General features: G+C 56.4%; 1 protein-coding gene across 3 annotated transcripts in view; it reads left to right on the forward strand.

Moving 5' to 3' along the window:
• Pald1 (phosphatase domain containing paladin 1) overlaps positions 1 to 17,331 on the forward strand; it is a 68,786-nt gene that overhangs the window by 29,739 nt on the left and 21,716 nt on the right. For 2 of the 3 annotated variants that reach the window (XM_063238620.1, XM_063238619.1), the window contains exons 2-13: positions 4,323 to 4,536; positions 7,656 to 7,758; positions 8,973 to 9,152; positions 10,828 to 10,992; positions 11,835 to 11,995; positions 12,147 to 12,222; positions 13,035 to 13,186; positions 13,532 to 13,625; positions 13,830 to 13,934; positions 16,185 to 16,280; positions 16,683 to 16,788; positions 17,114 to 17,277. In XM_063238620.1, the coding sequence (XP_063094690.1) occupies positions 4,352 to 4,536; positions 7,656 to 7,758; positions 8,973 to 9,152; positions 10,828 to 10,992; positions 11,835 to 11,995; positions 12,147 to 12,222; positions 13,035 to 13,186; positions 13,532 to 13,625; positions 13,830 to 13,934; positions 16,185 to 16,280; positions 16,683 to 16,788; positions 17,114 to 17,277 (1,587 nt within the window). In that variant the 5' untranslated portion in view covers positions 4,323 to 4,351. Of the gene's footprint in view, positions 1 to 4,322; positions 4,537 to 7,655; positions 7,759 to 8,972; positions 9,153 to 10,827; positions 10,993 to 11,834; positions 11,996 to 12,146; positions 12,223 to 13,034; positions 13,187 to 13,531; positions 13,626 to 13,829; positions 13,935 to 16,184; positions 16,281 to 16,659; positions 16,789 to 17,113; positions 17,278 to 17,331 lie in introns of all 3 variants that reach the window. The other variant, XM_005005312.3, reaches the window with a different exon arrangement.

A 17,331-nucleotide genomic window follows, 5' to 3' on the forward strand; every position in this document is an offset into this window, starting at 1 on the left:
TCTCTTCTTAGTTTCAAAGAGGAGATTTGAGGATGGAGGTTGTGAAGAAAAAGGTCTGGGGACCCTAGGAGGTGAGGGGAATGGAGGAGCGAGTGGCCCTGCTTCTCCTGAACTGTGTCACCCCAGGAGAGCTGGGCAGGATGGAAGCGAAGGAACAGGTCCTTGCCTGCTGTCTTGCACTTGGTTCCTTCCTCTGCTCAGGAGCTGGTCCTTTGGCCAGAAGGACATAGGCGTGGCCTCTTCCAGGAGCCGTGTGTAACACGGGAAAGGAGGACCCAGCTTTAGTGATGCTCACTCAGGCTGCTGGATTGGGAGGCAGAGTGAGTGTGCAGTCAGGGAGGGCTTCCTGGAGGAACTGGGCTTTTCGCCTCTGCAGCCTGTAGAGCCCGGCTAGGTGGGGAAGGAAGAATCCAGGCGAAGAGCTTCCCGAGGAGGAGGGGCCTGGTGTGTGGGAAGAACACGAAGGACCTGGCTGGGCCTGGAGGGTCACAGAGGGGAGTGTGGTCGTGGGCCGGGGTAAGGGTCTGCGTGCCACTCAGGTGGTGGGAGGAAGTGACATGATCTGGTGTGGGTTGTCACAGGGTCCTCCCACAACCAAAGAACTGGATCATAGGGTTAAGAGGGAAGGGGAGTCCTGCAGGGGCTGTTTGTCACTGATTGGGCCTGGTGGCCTGGTGGCTGGGACTGGATGGGAGTAGAGGGTGGGCGAGAACTGACCTGTTCCATGGGGACCTGCCTGTCCCAGAGCTGAGCTGGCCTTGCCTCACTGGGCCCTGGGGAAGCTGGGAGCAGATGGCAGCCTTCCTGGGTGGCTCCCTACAAAGTGCAGTGAGGAGAGGAGGGCTCACCATGCGACCAGCAGGGCCAAGGCCAGCATACTTCTTCCTCTGGGCCGCATACAGGTGTCAACCCTGTCCCCACCTGCCTGTGCAGGTGCGGCTCCAAGAGTGCTGGAGGGCGCTTGGAGAGGCGGTGTATTGGGCTGTCGAGAAGTCGCTTTGCACACATGCACTTATTTCCTCCTTGTGTAGCCCAATAAGAAGGGCTGTTGTGGTTTTTGGTCTATAAGGGGGAACTGAGGCCTGGACCATAGGTTGCACGACTGATGGGCGGTGGAAATGGGATCCAGCCAATGTTTGGCCACAGCCTTATGTCACACAGAGCAGGAACCACTGCGCGCCCAGCCAGGTATGGATTTTGGAGTCTCTGCTGTGTAGTCTCTGCCTGTGCTCCTTGGTCAGGGATGACAGTGCCAGGCGCCATAGGCCCTGCCCGCGACGGCAGCAGCTTTGGGTTCAGCTCTGAGGACCTCGAGCTGTCTGATGGCTGCTCGTGGGGCTGCCGGGGGACTTGGGGCTCGGAGCAGGGCTGGCCTGTAGACATGGAAGTCCACCCGCAGCATCTTCCATGCCCCTGGCAGTGTATGGGAGTCTCCAGGCCAGTGCTTGGTATTGACCATCTTTAGAAATGGCCCTGAGTATCTTTTAATGTGCGTATTTGGTATTCACATGCATCTTTTAATCTTTTGGCTATCTTTAACTTGTCTTTGTGAATTGGCTCTGGAGGTGTGAGAGTTGGCACCTCTTCTGGGGTTCAGGTTAAATGGAATAGTGTGTGACCTGCACCTGGCAGCTGGGGTGTCCAGCCCGAGGCCTTCCTTTGCCATGTGCTCTACCATGGTTTGTGGCTTTGCCATGGTCCCCAAAGCAGTCGGATCGGTGTGGGCTGAAACCTGCAACTCTTTGAGCCAAAGTTAAGTCTTTTCTATGGGACGTGGAATGGAGCTCGAACCCAGGGCTTTCACGTGGAGCTGCACCCTCATCTCCTTTTTCAGAGACTCAGGAGCTAAGTAGCCCAGGCTACTTTGATCTTCCTGCCTCAGCCTGCCAGAGTCCTGGGATTATAGGTGTATGCTGCTATGTCTCTGTTGACTCTTTGCTAATTTTAAATTGATTGTTTCAGTTACACCGTTTTGTTTGAGCAGCATGATCTGACGAGCACGGGCATCGTTGTTTATAAAACACCCAGGCTCACGGACCCGCCTCTTACAGTCTGACCTAACCCGCCATCCCTAGGGTCCCCCAGGAGAGGACTGGCACTGGGGAGCCCACCCAGCCCTCCTGCCTTGCCGACCACTGTCCTTGGTAGTGGACAGCAGGACTGCGGCCACTAGGATGGCTGATTTTAGGAGCCAGATGCCCTGAAGCTAGAAGGCCAGCTCATCCCTCGCTATCATTTTACGGTTGGAACACTGAGACCCAGAGAGGAGAAGAAAGCTGCTCGGGACCCCACAGCATGTGGCTGGCAAGACAAAGTCTCCTGAGCCGCGGAGGCTCCCTCTGCCTGGGTTTGAAGGGTTTTAGAGTCTTAGGGGCTTACAGAGTGAGAAACCACTACTGAACCCCCTCCAGATATGCTGGAGATGATTCAGTTTTCACAGGTTCTGTCCTTCCCCCATCCCTAGCGGCTTGTTCTGCCCCTGCAGCTGTGCACATCTGTATTGTCTCCTGGATGCCCTGCGGGGCACCGGCTGGGGCTTGTCATTGCCTGTGAGCCCAGTGAGGGGAAGGGCCTGAGACCAGCAGGGACAAGAGGCAGGGGTGTCAGGCCAACCTGAGCCCTGGGGGACCCCTCCAGGCCTGGAGCTGTGGCCTCCCTTGGGCCCTTCCTGCTCCCTGTGTCCCTGGCTCAGGGCTGTTCCCACACACACCCCCTGGGCGCGGGCTGCTGGGAGGGGCCTGGGAAACTTCAGCTGTGCTGTTTGGGGCCTGGCAGCTGGGGGCCTGGCGAGGTGGAGAGAGAATGCCCGCTCTGCTGTTGCCAGCTGGGGTCCCCTGTGAGCCTCTCTCCCTCTCTGAGCCACCTGTTTTTCTGTTTGGGAACATAGAAGCTCATTTTTTCCACCTTTGACAAAGAACAAAACAAGGCGGTGGGGTTGGCCTGGGATTGGGCAGGGTGTGAGGTGCTGGAACACAAAGCGTGTGTGTTGGTGTCGTCAGTCACCAGGCTCCTGGGAGTATTCAAGGATGACAGGGCTGACCGGGGACTTTCCAGAGGGAGTGGAACCTCTCCCAGCTGTGATTCGAGCAGGTTCTGGGGGATAGGGGTCAGAGAGCTGGCAGAAGTCACTCTTTCTCAGAGTCTCCAAGGCGAGAGGTGGAAGGGGGCCCGAGTACATGTCAGGGGGTGGCCTGGGGGCACCTGCCGGGGGTTGCGGGGCTTTCATTCTGGGAACGGTGAGGTCGGCCTTCAGACTGGACCGACCCTGGCTTTGCTGACCCTGGTACCCCACTGTCCCCTGCTGGTTACGGGAGGGAGGGAGGTATGGACAGGCTGGTTGGGAGTGGATTGTCTCCACTGCAGGCAGCTGGGAGGTATTTTTGTTCTCATGCACAGAGCCATCACCCAGGTTGCAGGGGGCTGAGGGGAAGGTGGAGCAAGTTGCCCCTCTGGTCCTGGACCATCAGTGCTCGGTGGGGTCTCGAGGACTTCCGGCCCCTCCCTTCCCAGCATGCCTGGCTCTCAGAGCCACTTCCATCCCCAGCTCGAAGTCATCCTGGCCCTCTTCCCCACGCATGAATTTATGGATTTGCTTTAAATGGATTTTACCTTTATTACCCTATGTTCAGAGAAGAAAAATCAGAAAATGTAGACAAGCAGGTGAACTGGAAGTTGTCTATGATCTCTCTGGAGAGAGCTCACCAAGCACCCGGAGGTGATTTGTCAGACACAGGGAGGGTGGTGTGGTTTCAGGTCTGTGTTGAGCAGCTGCTCCAGCTGTTCCCGGTCCCAGGGTGGCTTCGGGCTTCTGTCTACAAGGTCCATTCCACGGCAGCTTGGAGCGATCTGCACATGCCTGCTGGCAGCTGGAGGCTCTTCCCAGTGCTGTGTTCTTAGGAACAACACCTATCACCCACAGCACGCGGTAGTCCATCCTTCAGCGTGTCCTCGAGGAGGAACTCTGCAGGGAGATGGCTAAAGCCCAAGGACACCCAGCCTTCTCCCAGATATCATGTCAAGCTCCAAGGGGTTTTCTTTTGGAGCCTGATTTGCTGACAGTTCACCTTTGCCTTATTTTCTTCCTGTCTTGTTTTTGCCAGGAGTTGCTCTTCGTGTCTCTCTCTATGACTCCCCCAAAGAAAGCATCAGCAGGAGGCCAGACACATGGCAGCCACCCTGTGAGCCTTTCTGAACCCAGGGTGGTGGCATCAAGCTTTCTGTGTTTGGAGTTGCAGTGGTGGCTGCTGCTTGCAGTAGGTGGGCGGTCCAGGATGGGCCGGGACCCTACTTGAATGGCTGGTGTATGTCTTCTCTCCCCGCAGGTCTTCGGTCCTGAGGCTGCCAGCTTACTATGGGTACGACAGCTAGCACAGCCCAGCAGGCGGTCTCTGCGGGTGCCCCCCTCGAAAGTCTCCAGGGGGGCAACACAATGGACAGCCGGCATTCATGCAGCGTCCATGCTATCCAGACCACGAGCCTGCACAACAGCAAGGCCAAGTCCATCATTCCCAACAAGGTGGCCCCTGTCGTGATCACGTGAGTGGCGGGGGGGGGGGGAGGGTGTTACCTATCACGGTGCCAGCGAGCGAGGAGAAGGGGGAGGAGCAGGAGGGACACCCTTGTGAAAATGATTTTTGGTTGAACATTTTTAAAGGAAGTGTCTTTTATGTACTTAAGTACATGGAATTTAGGTCTTTTGCTTTCGGAGCCAGCCATTATGGCTCAGAGCTGAGGCTAATGATAGGTTGTTTCAGGGCCTTGGGCTGAAGAAACAGTCCCTGGAACAGTCCCTGAGGGGTGGAGGGTTTGTTGTGGCAGCCTCTTTGGACAGACCTGGACACAGAGCCGCAGCCAGAGCAAGAGGGTCCAGAAGGGCCTTGGAGCCTGTCTGTCCCGTGGAGCTGCCTGGAGCGGTACGGGAGCTGGGCAGGGAGATGGAAGGGACATTGGCTCTTGTCCTCTGGGGAGTCAGAGAGCCTATAACACTTTGCAGAGCCTCTGCCTCTGGCCGGAAGTAGGACTGGATGAGCTGTGAATTCAATTCGGGCACATGCAGAAGTTTGGCAGAGCTCTAAAGATGGGCAGGCCGAGGGGGTGGGGGTGATAGGGCCTGTCTGTTTGCCGGGGGCCGGGGCAAGGGCAGTCATAAAAATCAGTGGTGCTATGAGAGCGGAGGAAAACAAGTGTCACATGAAAGAGACTTGCTATGGGGTCTCTGTTTTAACAGACAAGCAGGTTTGGGGACAGCACGGAAAGCACATGTCCAGGGCCTGGCTGCAACTCTTTTCTGCTCTGTGACCCTTTTCCCCATCTGGGCCTCAAGTTGCTTATCGCCATAAACAGAGGTAGCATTAGCAATATTTGGTGTGGTTCAGAACAGCTCTGGCCAGCTGTGAAGATCCAACTGATGTGTGCATGCCTGGAGCCATATCTACTGCTGAGGTGCAGACTGAGGTGGAAGGGACCTTAGAGATCATCCAGTAGTGTGATCAGCACACTGCCTCCTGCAGGCCAGTCGGGCCCCTTTCTTGTTAATATAAATAAAGTTTTATTGAAACACCGCCATTCCCACAGTGTATCTGTGGAATGCTTAGCATTCCAACAGCAGAATTGAGTGTGGCAGAGGCCACATGTGGCTCCAGTAGCCTGAAACATTCACTATTAGGTCCTTTGTGGGAAGGGCTTGTGGAACCCTGATCTAGTGCTTTTAGATTTGATGCAGAAACTGATTTAGATACAAAAATTGGGTTTCAAAGTGTGATTTACCCTCTATAAGTCCACAGAGCTGGAGTGGAAGCCAGGTCTCCTGCCTCCTGGTCTCATGCTCCTCTGGCCCACCAGCTCTACCCCCGCCTTTCCCAGAGGAAGTGTTTTGGCAGAGGCCCTGACACCATAGCCTAAACTCTGCAAGGCTGTTGTTGCCAGCCCCGTGGCTTGGCACGTTGAGATAGCCGTCTGACAGCACTTGATTATGTGGAGTTTTGCCTGGCCTAATGCCTTCAGAAATTGTGACTTTTCTCCTGAGGGTTTGTTTGAACTGGCCCTGGTATGGAGGGAACTGCTGCAGGTAACGGTGGTTATGTTCACGTGTGCTGACTGTGTTCTGGGCTGGGCACTTATGTCATAGTGCACGCAGCTGTCACCATAGTCTGAGGAGACAGGAAGGATCGGAAATGGAACTGCTATCCAGAGCCACTCAGTTACCAAGAAGCAGGGTTGGGATTCACACTCAACACCTGCATTCTGATCCCCCACACCAGGTGGTGTGGCTGACAGTGTGCAATTGTCTCAGGCGCAATCTGAGGGAGGGACCACTCAGTGACATTTTTAGCAGGTTCCAGGGTAGGTCATTATAACACAGCACCCCTCCGCCATAGGATGTTGTTTTAGTCAGGGTCATACACAGAGAACAACTAGGATTAGGATAGGGAGTTTATAATATTTTTATAATAGTCACCGGGAGTTAACACAGGAAAATGCAAGAAATCTATCCACAACACCAAAGACATAGATTATTTAGTCAAGAGCCTAAACCCCATGGCAATGTCCCACATGAGTCCAGATAAAAACCCAGAGCTCAGGACAGTGCCTCCTACGAGTCCAACTGGAGACCCAGGGCCCACAAGAAGGACTCACACCAGTCTCTTTTATGGATCCGTGCCGGGAAGACCCAAGGGTCAGTGGTGGAAGCCAGAAAGTCTATGCCAGCAGGATGAAGGAGCTGTGCTAGTGGGATGAGGGTTCTACGCTGGAGCCGAGAAGTCACACTAACAACAAAGACCAGGGCTATCCTGAAAGGCATCACAGCTGTCCTCAGTGACACGGAGGCCCCGAGCTCCTCCGACGACAAGCACAGTCGGGTACATGCCAGGAAGCAGAGTGACTGAGTTCATTCTGGAGACCAGGCAGCACGTGTCTTCCCCTCCGGAGCCAGGAAGCAGTGCTAAATGTGAGGACCAAAGCCTCTCCAGGAGAACCAACAGCTTAGACAGCAACTCGTAGGAGAACCCACAATGCCTCCTTAACGCCTCAATCCCTCTCAACACCTCTCTTCTTCTCCACCTATTTATCCTGGCAACCCTCCTCAGGTGGAGCATCTTCTCTCAATGCATGCTGAGGTAATCCAGCTGGCGTTAAGTTGACCACCAGTTCTCAATCCATAACAGATGCCTTAATCAGGACAGAGCCTTCCCTGTCACTGGAATGTCCAGGCTGGGGTGGCAGCCCTGTGGTCAGCTGCACTGCCACTCTGGCTGCCCAGTGTCTGTGCCTTCTGTCATGTGGTCTGAGATGGCTGTGCTACTTCTGCTGTTACTTCTAGATCTGGGTCATGGAGAAAGACAGAAGACAAGGTGGAAGGCGTTCCCTTTGCGGGTGGCCCAGAATTTGCTCATATCAGGTTCCCCTCACATCTCATTGGCTGAGGCTCAGTCACATGACCAGATGCAAGGGGTAACTCAGTTCCCTTCCCCCAATCATGGCCATCTTGGGTTCTGTGTCTGAAGGAGGGGAGAGTGGCTACTGGTGGATAAAGCTCAGTCTGTCACAAATGGCCAGCTATGAGGGCAGATGGGTGGCCTTGCTCAGGCTTTGGTGGGGTGGGGGTGACTCTAACATGGAAGCTGTCTGACTTGGTTTTCCCTGTGGTCTGGCAGGTACAACTGCAAGGAGGAGTTCCAGATCCACGATGAGCCGCTCAAGGCCCATTATACCCGGGGCCGGCTCTCGGCCGCCAGCCCTGAGCACTACCTGGTGCAGGTGAGGCCAGCCCGACTGCTCCATCAGGGTCTCTCTCATTACCTCAGCCCTTCCTAAAGGGCAGTGCAGTGCAGTGCGGCTCACCTCCCCAGGCTCTTCCCCTCGGCTTCCTGGGCCCCTCGTCTTGCCCCTGATCTTATTATACCCCATCAGTCCCCTGCCGGCCCCAGCCTACCTTTGCTTCCCTCCTTGGGCATCACGGGAGCAGACATGGGCTGCTGGTCCCAGGGGGACAAGGGTGGGAATCTGTTTTGTTGTCTTTCCAAGTTTCAGACCTCTTGCTTGGCTAACTTTTCTTCAGGTCTCCTAGAAAGTATAAAGTCCCAAGGGCTCATAGTTTTAAGTCTGCCTTATTTGCTACTGCAGGCCTGGGGCTTAGAAGCAAGCAGCTGCTGAATAAATATATTTCTCGAACGAATGACTGCATGAATAATAACAGTCATTAAGCTGCACTTGGTGAAAGAGGTCTGGGAGCTTCTGGCCTGTCTAGGAATTGCAGTCCCACTTTCTGTCAGGCAGGGTGGCTGTGGCCTGCTGGAGAGGGGTGCACCAGATGACGATGACCTAGGGCACCTTTTTTTTGGCACCAGGGGTTGAATTGACGACCTTGTGCTTATCAGGCAAGAGCTTGAGCTGCTGAGCTAAACCCTCAGTCCTAGGACAACTTCTTGGCCAGCAGTGAGCTCTTCCTGTGACCTCTCTTTTTGCTTAATTAGCTGGACAGTGTTTTCCTCTTCTCTGTGGTCACTGCATCTATTCACCTACCTGGTATCCTCAGGACCAGTTAGGCCTAGGAAGGGGCCAGCACAGTTTTTCTTGGTCTCATTCCTGGTGCCCCTGCTGTCCCCTCTCCTCCTCCGCAGGGCCCCTTATACCCCAACCCCTTTCACCAGGAGCGAGAGACCTTTGCCTTCATCCAGGGGAAGCTGCAGGCACACCCTAGGCCAGTCCTGCCTCCTTGCCTTTCGAGGCCTTGGCTCCGGAGCCACCTCCTGCAGGAAGCCCTCTCTGATGCCCCCTCAGGAGGAGTCTTTTCTCCTTTTCCAGGACTTTGAGTCCATGCCCACAGCTGTCTGGTTTTTATCTGCTTAATCCATGAACCCGAGGAGAACTTGAGGTCAGGATTATGTTTTTCCCCAGGAGCCCAGCACAGCGCCCCTCCTGTAGAAGATGCCTGGGTCTTCTGAGTGACCCCTGTGGCTCTCCCTTGCTAGGGCCGCTACTTCCTGGTACGGGACGTTACTGAGAAGATGGATGTGCTGGGAACCTCAGGGAGCTGCGGGGTCCCCAACTTCCGGCAGGCACGGGATGGGCTTGCTGTGTTCGGCATGGGACAGCCCAGCCTCTTGGGGTTCAAGCAGGTCCTTCAGAAACTCCAGAAGGATGGACACAAGGTAAGCATGCTGCTGTCCAGCCAGCCCCCTGAATCTGGACAGAGGCTTGGGAAGAGCCTGGCCATCATCTAAGGAGGGCGAGTGGTGGCCTGGACCAGGGCTTCCCTGGCCTTGACTTCCAGGATGTCACTGTGGGTGGCATGGTTGGGGATTCTGGCAAATGTTTACTGCCTCGTCCTGTGTGGACATGGGAGTGGATGTCAGGAGCTCCTTGGACACCCATCATGAGGCCTCAGAGAAGACGAGGGGGTGACAGCACCATTGGCACAAGGGGTCAGCTTGTAACTCAGGAGACTGACCTCTTAGGGTCCCAGCACTCCAGCCCACAAGCTGCAGCCCAGCCTGGACGGTTTAATGACTTAGTGACAAGCCCTAGGTTCAGTCCCCACTGCCCAGTACAAAATAAAGTAAAAAGGAGGGAGGGAAGACTGCCTGAAGATGATCACAGCTGACACTTAAGCCTTCACAGGAGGAGCTCCTGGTCTCATTTACATAGGAGGAAACAGGCTCTGGGCATAAGTGACTCACTCAGGGTCCTGCAGCTTACGAGGTCTCACGAGGGCTTCCCAGGACCCAGACCCTGCATCTGACCCCAAGCACCAGCTTTCAAGGACTCCCCTTGCCTGCCTGAACGAGGTTGGGGATCTTGCTGCCTCCAGGACAGGAGCCGAGGGGGCACTGTGACTACAGAATGCCGGGGCAGTACTCACCGTTGACCTGGGGCTAAGGTGAAGAGGTCTGGAGTGGACAGGACATGGCAGGCTGTGTGCAGGCCCCATGTTGGTGGGTCAGCACTCCTCCAGGGCAGGCTCTACCATGTAGCTGGCTGTGTTCTCAGTGGTCAGTGAAGGAATGCTTGCGTGGGGCTTGTGTCAGTTTTCCATCACTGGAAGAACAGCTGAGAAAAACCAGTTTAAACGATGGTCAGTTTATTTTGGATTACGGTGTCAGAGGTTTCAGTCTGTGGTTGGCAGGTTTCACTACTTTGGGCTGGAAGTGAGGCAGACCATCATGGCGGATGGAGGTGTGGAGGAAACCTGCTTTCCTTCTGGGAGCTGGGAAGCACAGAGAGGATCCTGAGAAGAAAGGACCAGGGCCAGGCTATACCTTCAAAGCCACACCTCCCAGTGACCTGCTTCATCCAACGAGACACTCTGCCTGTAGCCCATTCAGCCAATGACTCATCAGCGGATTAATCCCCTTGGTGAATTTAGCGCTCTAATGATCCAGACACCTTTCCAGAGCCCATCAGTGGCTACACCTTCAACACCGTGGACCCTGGATTCATAACAGTGGCAGCGCCTATTCATTTCTTGAGTTGATTTTTAGCAGTTACTTGATTAATCCAGGACTCTGTGCTGAGAATTGTGGCTGCATGAAAATGGCCATGATTTCTAAATGGGGTGTTCAACCAAAGGAGAAAAGATGCCTTCACTGATAGATAATGTTAAGCAGGAAAGAGGATGTGGCCCTGAGAGGAGGGACGGTTCCTGGTGGCGGGGATGGGGGGAGATCATGAGCAGGTGGTGTTTGGACTGAGCTGTTTCTTGGGTAGCATTCAGGTTGCGGGAACCAGGTCGAGTGCTGGGCCTCCGAGGAGGGAGGCACTGTCCGGGCACAGCTGGGTGGAAGGCAGTGGCTTTGCCTGGTAGTGGAGACGGCTTCCCTCCACCAGGAGTGCATCATCTTCTGCGTGCGGGAGGAGCCCGTGCTGTTCCTGCGTGCTGATGAGGACTTCGTGTCCTACACGCCTCGAGATAAGCACAACCTTCAGGAGAACCTCCGGGGCCTGGGGCCTGGGGTCCAGGTGGAGAGCACAGAGCTGGCCATCCGGAAAGAGGTGAGGGACAGCAGGTGGGTGGGAGCTGAGGCCCCAGCTTATACAGCAGCTCTGGACAGACATGCTTGTTGGGTCAACCTTGCTGGCTGTCACCGGCCACACTGCCCTGCTTGGGTGAGAGGCTACCTTAAAGTTGGCTCCAAGGCAGCCAGAGGACAGGCTTCCTGCTGCTTCCGTCTCTGCCCCTGCCCCATTCTGTTCTTTTTCATGCTCAGCATCTTTATGAGATGGGTCAGGTGGGGCAGGAGACCCCTAGACTAGGAGGCCCAGGACCCTGGTTACTTTTGCACCAAGAGGCCCTGGAAAAATCACTCTTGCTGGCCTCTGGGGGTCTGGCTGTGAGATTCCTGTGTCCTCCTTTCCTTCCACTACCTGGAGGCTTGACAGCATTGCTGCTGCCAGTGACACCCCATGGAAGGAGTAAAGAAGATGTGGGGGTCCTAGTATCTCAGAGACTCCCCTGGGGCAGGAACCAAAGCTCTCTGGTGATCACTGTCTCCCTACCTCCCTTTTAGATCTCAGTGCCCTCGGTGCCCTGTGTCCCCCTCAGCTCCTGCTTGTCCCTTTGTCCCCCTTGGTTCGCAGAGCCTCTCCTTGGCTTCATGCATTCCTGCTGCCCACTGGACAGAGCCCTGCAGCCTGGCCCCCGGGGAGCTGCCTTCCCTCGGGCCAGTGGCCTCCCACGACCCCCCAGGCAGGGCCCAGAGAGTGCTCTGGTTGTGCGGTTCCTTCTTGGAGGAAAAGAAATCCGTGTGTGGCCTCTGTGTGGCCCAGTTCCTCCAGAGCCCAGCTGAGTCCTGGAGGCCTGGTCATTGTTCCCTGACCCCCGCACCTTCCTCTAGATCCAAGACTTTGCCCGGCTGAGTGAGAACACTTACTATGTGTACCATGACACAGAGGACCTGCGGGGGGAGCCCCACGCTGTGGCCGTCAGGGGTGAGGACGACGTGCATGTGACCAAGGAGGTGTACAAGCGGCCCCTTTTCCTCCAGCCCACCTACAGGTACCCGGCGGCCGGCTGGGGTCCCCTCTGAGCCCCCAGTGGCAGCCTCAGTTTCTCTGTCTGTGGTTGGGCTGGGCTTCCTGTCCCAGCTCCTGTGGACGGGGAAGGGAGACGGGTGCCTGCCTGACAGGCTGCTCCTCTCCCCTGGCAGGTACCACCGCCTGCCCCTGCCGGAGCAAGGGGCGCCCCTGGAAGCCCAGTTTGATGCCTTCATCAGCATCCTTCGAGTGAGTGGGGCAGAGGCGGTGCCGGGGGAGACGGTGTCCTTGGAGATGTTTAGGGCCATGTCGGTTGTGTGGTGGCACCTGTGTCCCTTTGCAGTATTTGTGCACGCTGTGTCTGTGTATGCACCTATGTGCCGGTGTGCATTTGCACATCCCTAGCGGCAGAGTCGCTGATCTCCCTGATCCCCGGAGGCCTGGCTTCTCGCTGTCACATCCCCAGACCTGAAGTTCCTCATTTCTTTAGTGATGCTGGGGATTCTTACTCCACAGATTCTATGTGGTGTTTGCTGAGTCCTAGTCACCTTCCTGTCCCAGGATGCTGTCCAAATGTTCTTACTTTTATTTTTTTTGTGGTACTAGAGATTGAATTCAGGGCCTTCCCATTGAACTACGTCCGTAACCCTTTTTAAATTTCGAGACAAGTCTCACTGAGTCGCTAAGTTCTCCAGGCTGGGCTTGAACTTGTGACCCTCCCTCCTCAGCCTCCTGCACTGCTGGGATTACAGGTCTGTGTGCGTGAGGACGCTGCTTTACTTAACTTTGTGTCTCACAGCAGCTGTTCAGGACAGGTCCGGTGGCCTCTGAGTAGCTCTCCTTTGTGGACCCCAAACACGGTCCCCTCACACAGTGCCCGGGAGGTCCTCCAAGGCCTGGCCAGAGTCCCGGCTGTGGCTTTGATGCCAGAAGTTGAGCCCCTTGTCCGAGCCCTGTTTGCTGCAGACCCTGGGACAGGGTGGGCTGATGTCACAAGCCCCTTCCTTGACTTGATCCTCAGCCTTGTGGTGTCTGGTCACCCTGTTGTCTCATTTCCCTAGGAGACTCCCAGCCTGCTGCATCTCCGTGATGCCCACGGGTCTGCCCCCACCCTCCTCTTCAGCTGCCATTCAGGTGTGGGCAGGACCCACCTGGGCATGGTCCTGGGCACCCTGGTGCTGTTTCACCACAGCGGGACTACTTCACGGGCAGAGTGAGTGCTCAGGGACTTAGAGTCCCAGGGGCTGTGGAGATGAGGAGAGGAGGGGGCGGCTCTGCCCTGGGGTGATGGGGACACACATCCAAGGTCCCCGATCCAGAATTGGGAGCTCATTTCCAGATTCAGCACAGATTGACTGTGTGACCTAGAGTGAGACACTTGACTCCTCCAGGCCTCAGTTTCCCTAGTGGGGGCAGTGCCCCTTGCTTCCCCCAGTGGGGCCCGGAAGGAATTTGTGGTCTGGTGCTTCCCAGGGGATCACACGGTGTGAGGGAGTGGGCAGTGAGGCCGTCCAGAGGCCTTCCGGAGCCCCCAGCAGCTGCTGCCCTGCCTTGTCAGGCCTGGCCCCCTGCAGACCCTGCCCATGGAGCAGTTCCAGGTGGTCCAACGCTTTCTTCACGCGGTGCCCCAGGGAAGGAAGATGGTGGAAGAGGTGAGTGAGGGACTGGGTGGGCACAGGGGAGGGGCAGCCCCTCCTGCCCCCGGTGGGGGCATCATTCCTTTTCTTCTGTGATGCCCTCCTCCTGCCTTCTGCCAGGTCTTCACTTTCCTTTTCTTTATCTGTGCCACCATCTTTCCTTGACCTCCCAATCTCCATCTCCCATCTCCCTCCTGACTGCTCTCTCCCTGGGCCCAGGTGGACAGAGCCATCGCTGCCTGTGCAGAGTTGCATGATCTGCGGAAGGCGGCCCTGGAGAACCGGAGGAAGCGGGAGGGTGTCCGGCTGGAAAGCGGAGCCCAGGTGAGGCGGGAGGTCAGCGAGAGCCGCTGCCTTGAGTGGACCCTGCAGCCTGGTTATGTTAGGACTGAGTGAGTTCTTCAGCTGGACTTGTCTGGCTGCTGCTGCTCCCACAAGAAGGGCAATTTCAAAGGAAAGGGAGGCGGGCGCTTGGCCTACAAGGACAGCGAAGAGGGGAAGTTTACTTTCACTGTCCACTTCACTCGGTGGCAGAATAAACAGGATGGAGGACGACGGGGCTGCTGGGGCCCATGGACTCAGATGTTTCCCAGATCACCCCTGTTTTCCATGGTAGTCAGTTTTCTGGGACTGTAACGAAATATTGGAGATGATGAACCTGTGTGGCGAAAAGGGTTGTTTTGACTTGTAGTTCTGGAGGGTCTTGCGCAGGAATGATTGGCCCTGTTGTCTTGGGGAAAGGGCACATCATGGCAGCTGTGTGCGGCAGAGCTAAACCTCTCACTTGTGGCTGAGAAGCGAAAAAGAGAGGAAGAGAAAGACGGAGGCCCCGCTGTCCTCTTGGGGGTCCACCCAAGGACCTCCCACCCCCTAACACCCTCAGGTCCCACTGTCTCCTAAGTGCACTGCCTTGGGACCAACCTTTATTTAATTTGCATGATCCAAACTGTAGCAGCTGTTGGTCCACGCGTTGCTCCGGCAGAGTGTAGGACTCTGGGCTCCAGGCAGACGCTGTCCCTGCTCTGGAGGAGGAGGTTGGCTTGACAGCGTCTGCAGACAGTGCGTGGAAAGCAGCAGAGCCCGCAGAGCCTCTTCCTTCTAACTCTTTTAAAAATATCTTTTTAAAAGCAGTGTGTTCTGTGATGGAAAATTGAGACTTGAGAGCAGAAAGGAAAAGAAATTGCCCATAATCCCAGCACAGCTGTGCGAGCATCTGGAGCTGGTTTGCTTCGTCTCGTGTGTTTATGCTTCTCCGGCGGAGGCTGTCTCAGCGCACGGTTCACATCCTGCTTGTTCTAACTTCACAGTGGCAGCTGTTCCCATGTGGATGCCTGATTTTTGTCACTGAGATTTTTAACAGTCGTGTAACTTAAACCCCTGTCACAGGTCAGCCAGCACCACTAGCCGGATAGCTGAAGAATAGGGCCCGGGCCAGCTGCTTGGGTTCTGGTCCTCGCTCTGCCATGTCTGGGGGTGTGGACTTGGGAACCACTCTGGCACTCTGTGCCTCGGTTTCCCCAGTTGCGAAGTGGGACCAGTAATAAGTAGTTTGTAGGGCTGCTGTGGAGCTGGGGGAGGTGAGATGTGTGGCATGCTTAGGAGAGAGCATTGTCCCCTGCTGTGAATTACGGAGCACACCCACATCGTTGACAGCTGGGCTGCTTATTCTCATCACGAGTACTCTGCTTTGAGCAGCTTCATGGAACTGAGGGCTTCTGTATTGCCGAGGTTTTCCCTCTTCGTCCAGATTAGAAGTCAGCCAGGCAGGGCTCAGGAGCCACACTCTGCCCACACCTGTCCTTGGAAGGGAATTGGATGGCAGCCTGGCTGCGCCTGTGCACCGTGCACTCACGAGTTGTCTCTCCTGTGGCAGAGACATGAAGGCTGCATGCCCAACACATTCGCTGCCAGCCTTTTGCAGGAAGCACGGGCCAGTTCTTGGTGGGGATTCCTCAAGTGGGGGTCCAGCTTTGTCAGAGGGCATGACACTCTTGGGGTCATGCTGACCCTGCAGGAGGACTGTGAGAGCCAAAGGTGGGGGAAATTCCTGTGCGCTTCCCTCTGACACCCCACCACCCACAGGATTGCGGGCCCCAGGAGAGAGGGACCAGCCCTGTTTGCCATCGTCTGTGTAATCTGGAGGCAGTCACTGCCCTTCTCTGAATTTCCCTTTCTGCTCTGTGAATTAGGGATAGTATTTACACTCTCTATCCCCAGCGCCATTGTGAGGGTCTCTGATTTCCAGTGGGCTGGGGTCCCTCGTTCCTTCAGAAAAGGAAGGGGTTTGCATACTTGCTTCCTAACACAGAGGGTGCAGAATGTGGCATGGGGGTGGTTTTGGGGCAAAGCAAGGTACCCCACACTCCTGCATCAGGACCAGAGCTGCAGAGCCTGGGGTGGTCACCAGAAATCAACCTGCATCACCGACTTACCATGGCAACCGGTTAGAGTTGGATGTTTGGAAGAATAGAGGGCACTGTGTCCTGGGATTTCCCAGGTGCTCCCCTTGCCTTCCATGGAGGAGGCGCCCTTGGAAGCCCCACGTTTTAACTCCCTCCTTCCTGCCCTTCTCAGGAAAGCAGTGGGGAGCATGTTGCCCGGCAGAGGGCGCTGCGGAGCCTGGAGTGCTACTTCCACCTGATCCTGTTCAGCTACTATCTGCATGAGCAGGTGGGGCTGGGGTCACAGACCGGCACCTTGTCCTCCTCGGGCTCCTTCAGGCCTCTCCCACACCCCACGGTGATTGTAGATAGGAACCCCATGGAGCTGGGGCGGAGAGTAGGTATGAGTGTTGGCCTGCAAGGAAGCAGCTGGGGGCGAGTTGGGAGCGACAAGGAGAGACCCAGATGGAGGATACTGGCGGGCCCCACCTGTCCCTCTTGTCCCTTAGCCAGGAGAGCAGGGGTCCTGGTCTTCTCTCACCCACCCCCTCGGGCCTGCCCTGGACCCTGCTGGAGTCTCTTGGGGCTCTGCCCCACAGGGCGGGCAGGGAAGCTCAGGATGGTCCCCCACCCCTGAATGCCCCGTCTCTCTCTGCCTCTGGCCGCAGTACCCCCTGGCCTTTGCCCTCAGTTTCAGCCGCTGGCTGTGCACCCACCCCGAGCTGTACCGCCTCCCTGTGACGCTGAGCTCAGGGGGGCCTGTGACACCCAGCGACCTCCTTGCCCAGGGCTCCCTGGTGAGTGTGACTGGTGGTGTGGGAAGCAGGGCTGGGCATGGTTGGGTCTGGGGCTCCCTGGACCCTGCATTCCTGTGGGGTTGGGTGGGGTGGTCAGGCATACCTGAGGGAGGTGTCATAGGCCCCAAGAAGCCCCCGTGGCGTTGGCCACCATTCTAGTGCTTCCTCTTCTGCCTCAAACTCAGGCACTTTGGCAGGGCGTCAGGAGACCTGGGCTGTGGCCTCTTTGCCTCCAGCTTTCCATCTGTGAGCCTCAGCCTCCTCCACTCACTGGGGTGCTGACGGGGCTCTGTAAACTGTAGAGTGCTGGTCCCGCCCTCACCAGCAGGTTCTGAACCCTCTGTGGTGCCAGACTCAGTGCCCTCCCCGCAGGAGGCAGATGATCTCGTCTCCCCGGATGCGCTCAGCACCATCCGAGAGATGGATGTAGCCAACTTCCGGCGTGTGCCCCGCATGCCCATCTACGGCATGGCCCAGCCTAGTGCCAAGGTGACTACACCTGGGGTGTGGGGCGTGCAAGGGGGGTAGGGCTGGGCCCTTTCC

This window comes from Cavia porcellus, unplaced genomic scaffold (genome assembly GCF_034190915.1).
Source record: "Cavia porcellus strain 051 isolate PalLab524CR breed Dunkin Hartley unplaced genomic scaffold, mCavPor4.1 scaffold_28, whole genome shotgun sequence".
In the NCBI taxonomy this organism is placed as follows: Eukaryota; Metazoa; Chordata; class Mammalia; order Rodentia; family Caviidae; genus Cavia; species Cavia porcellus.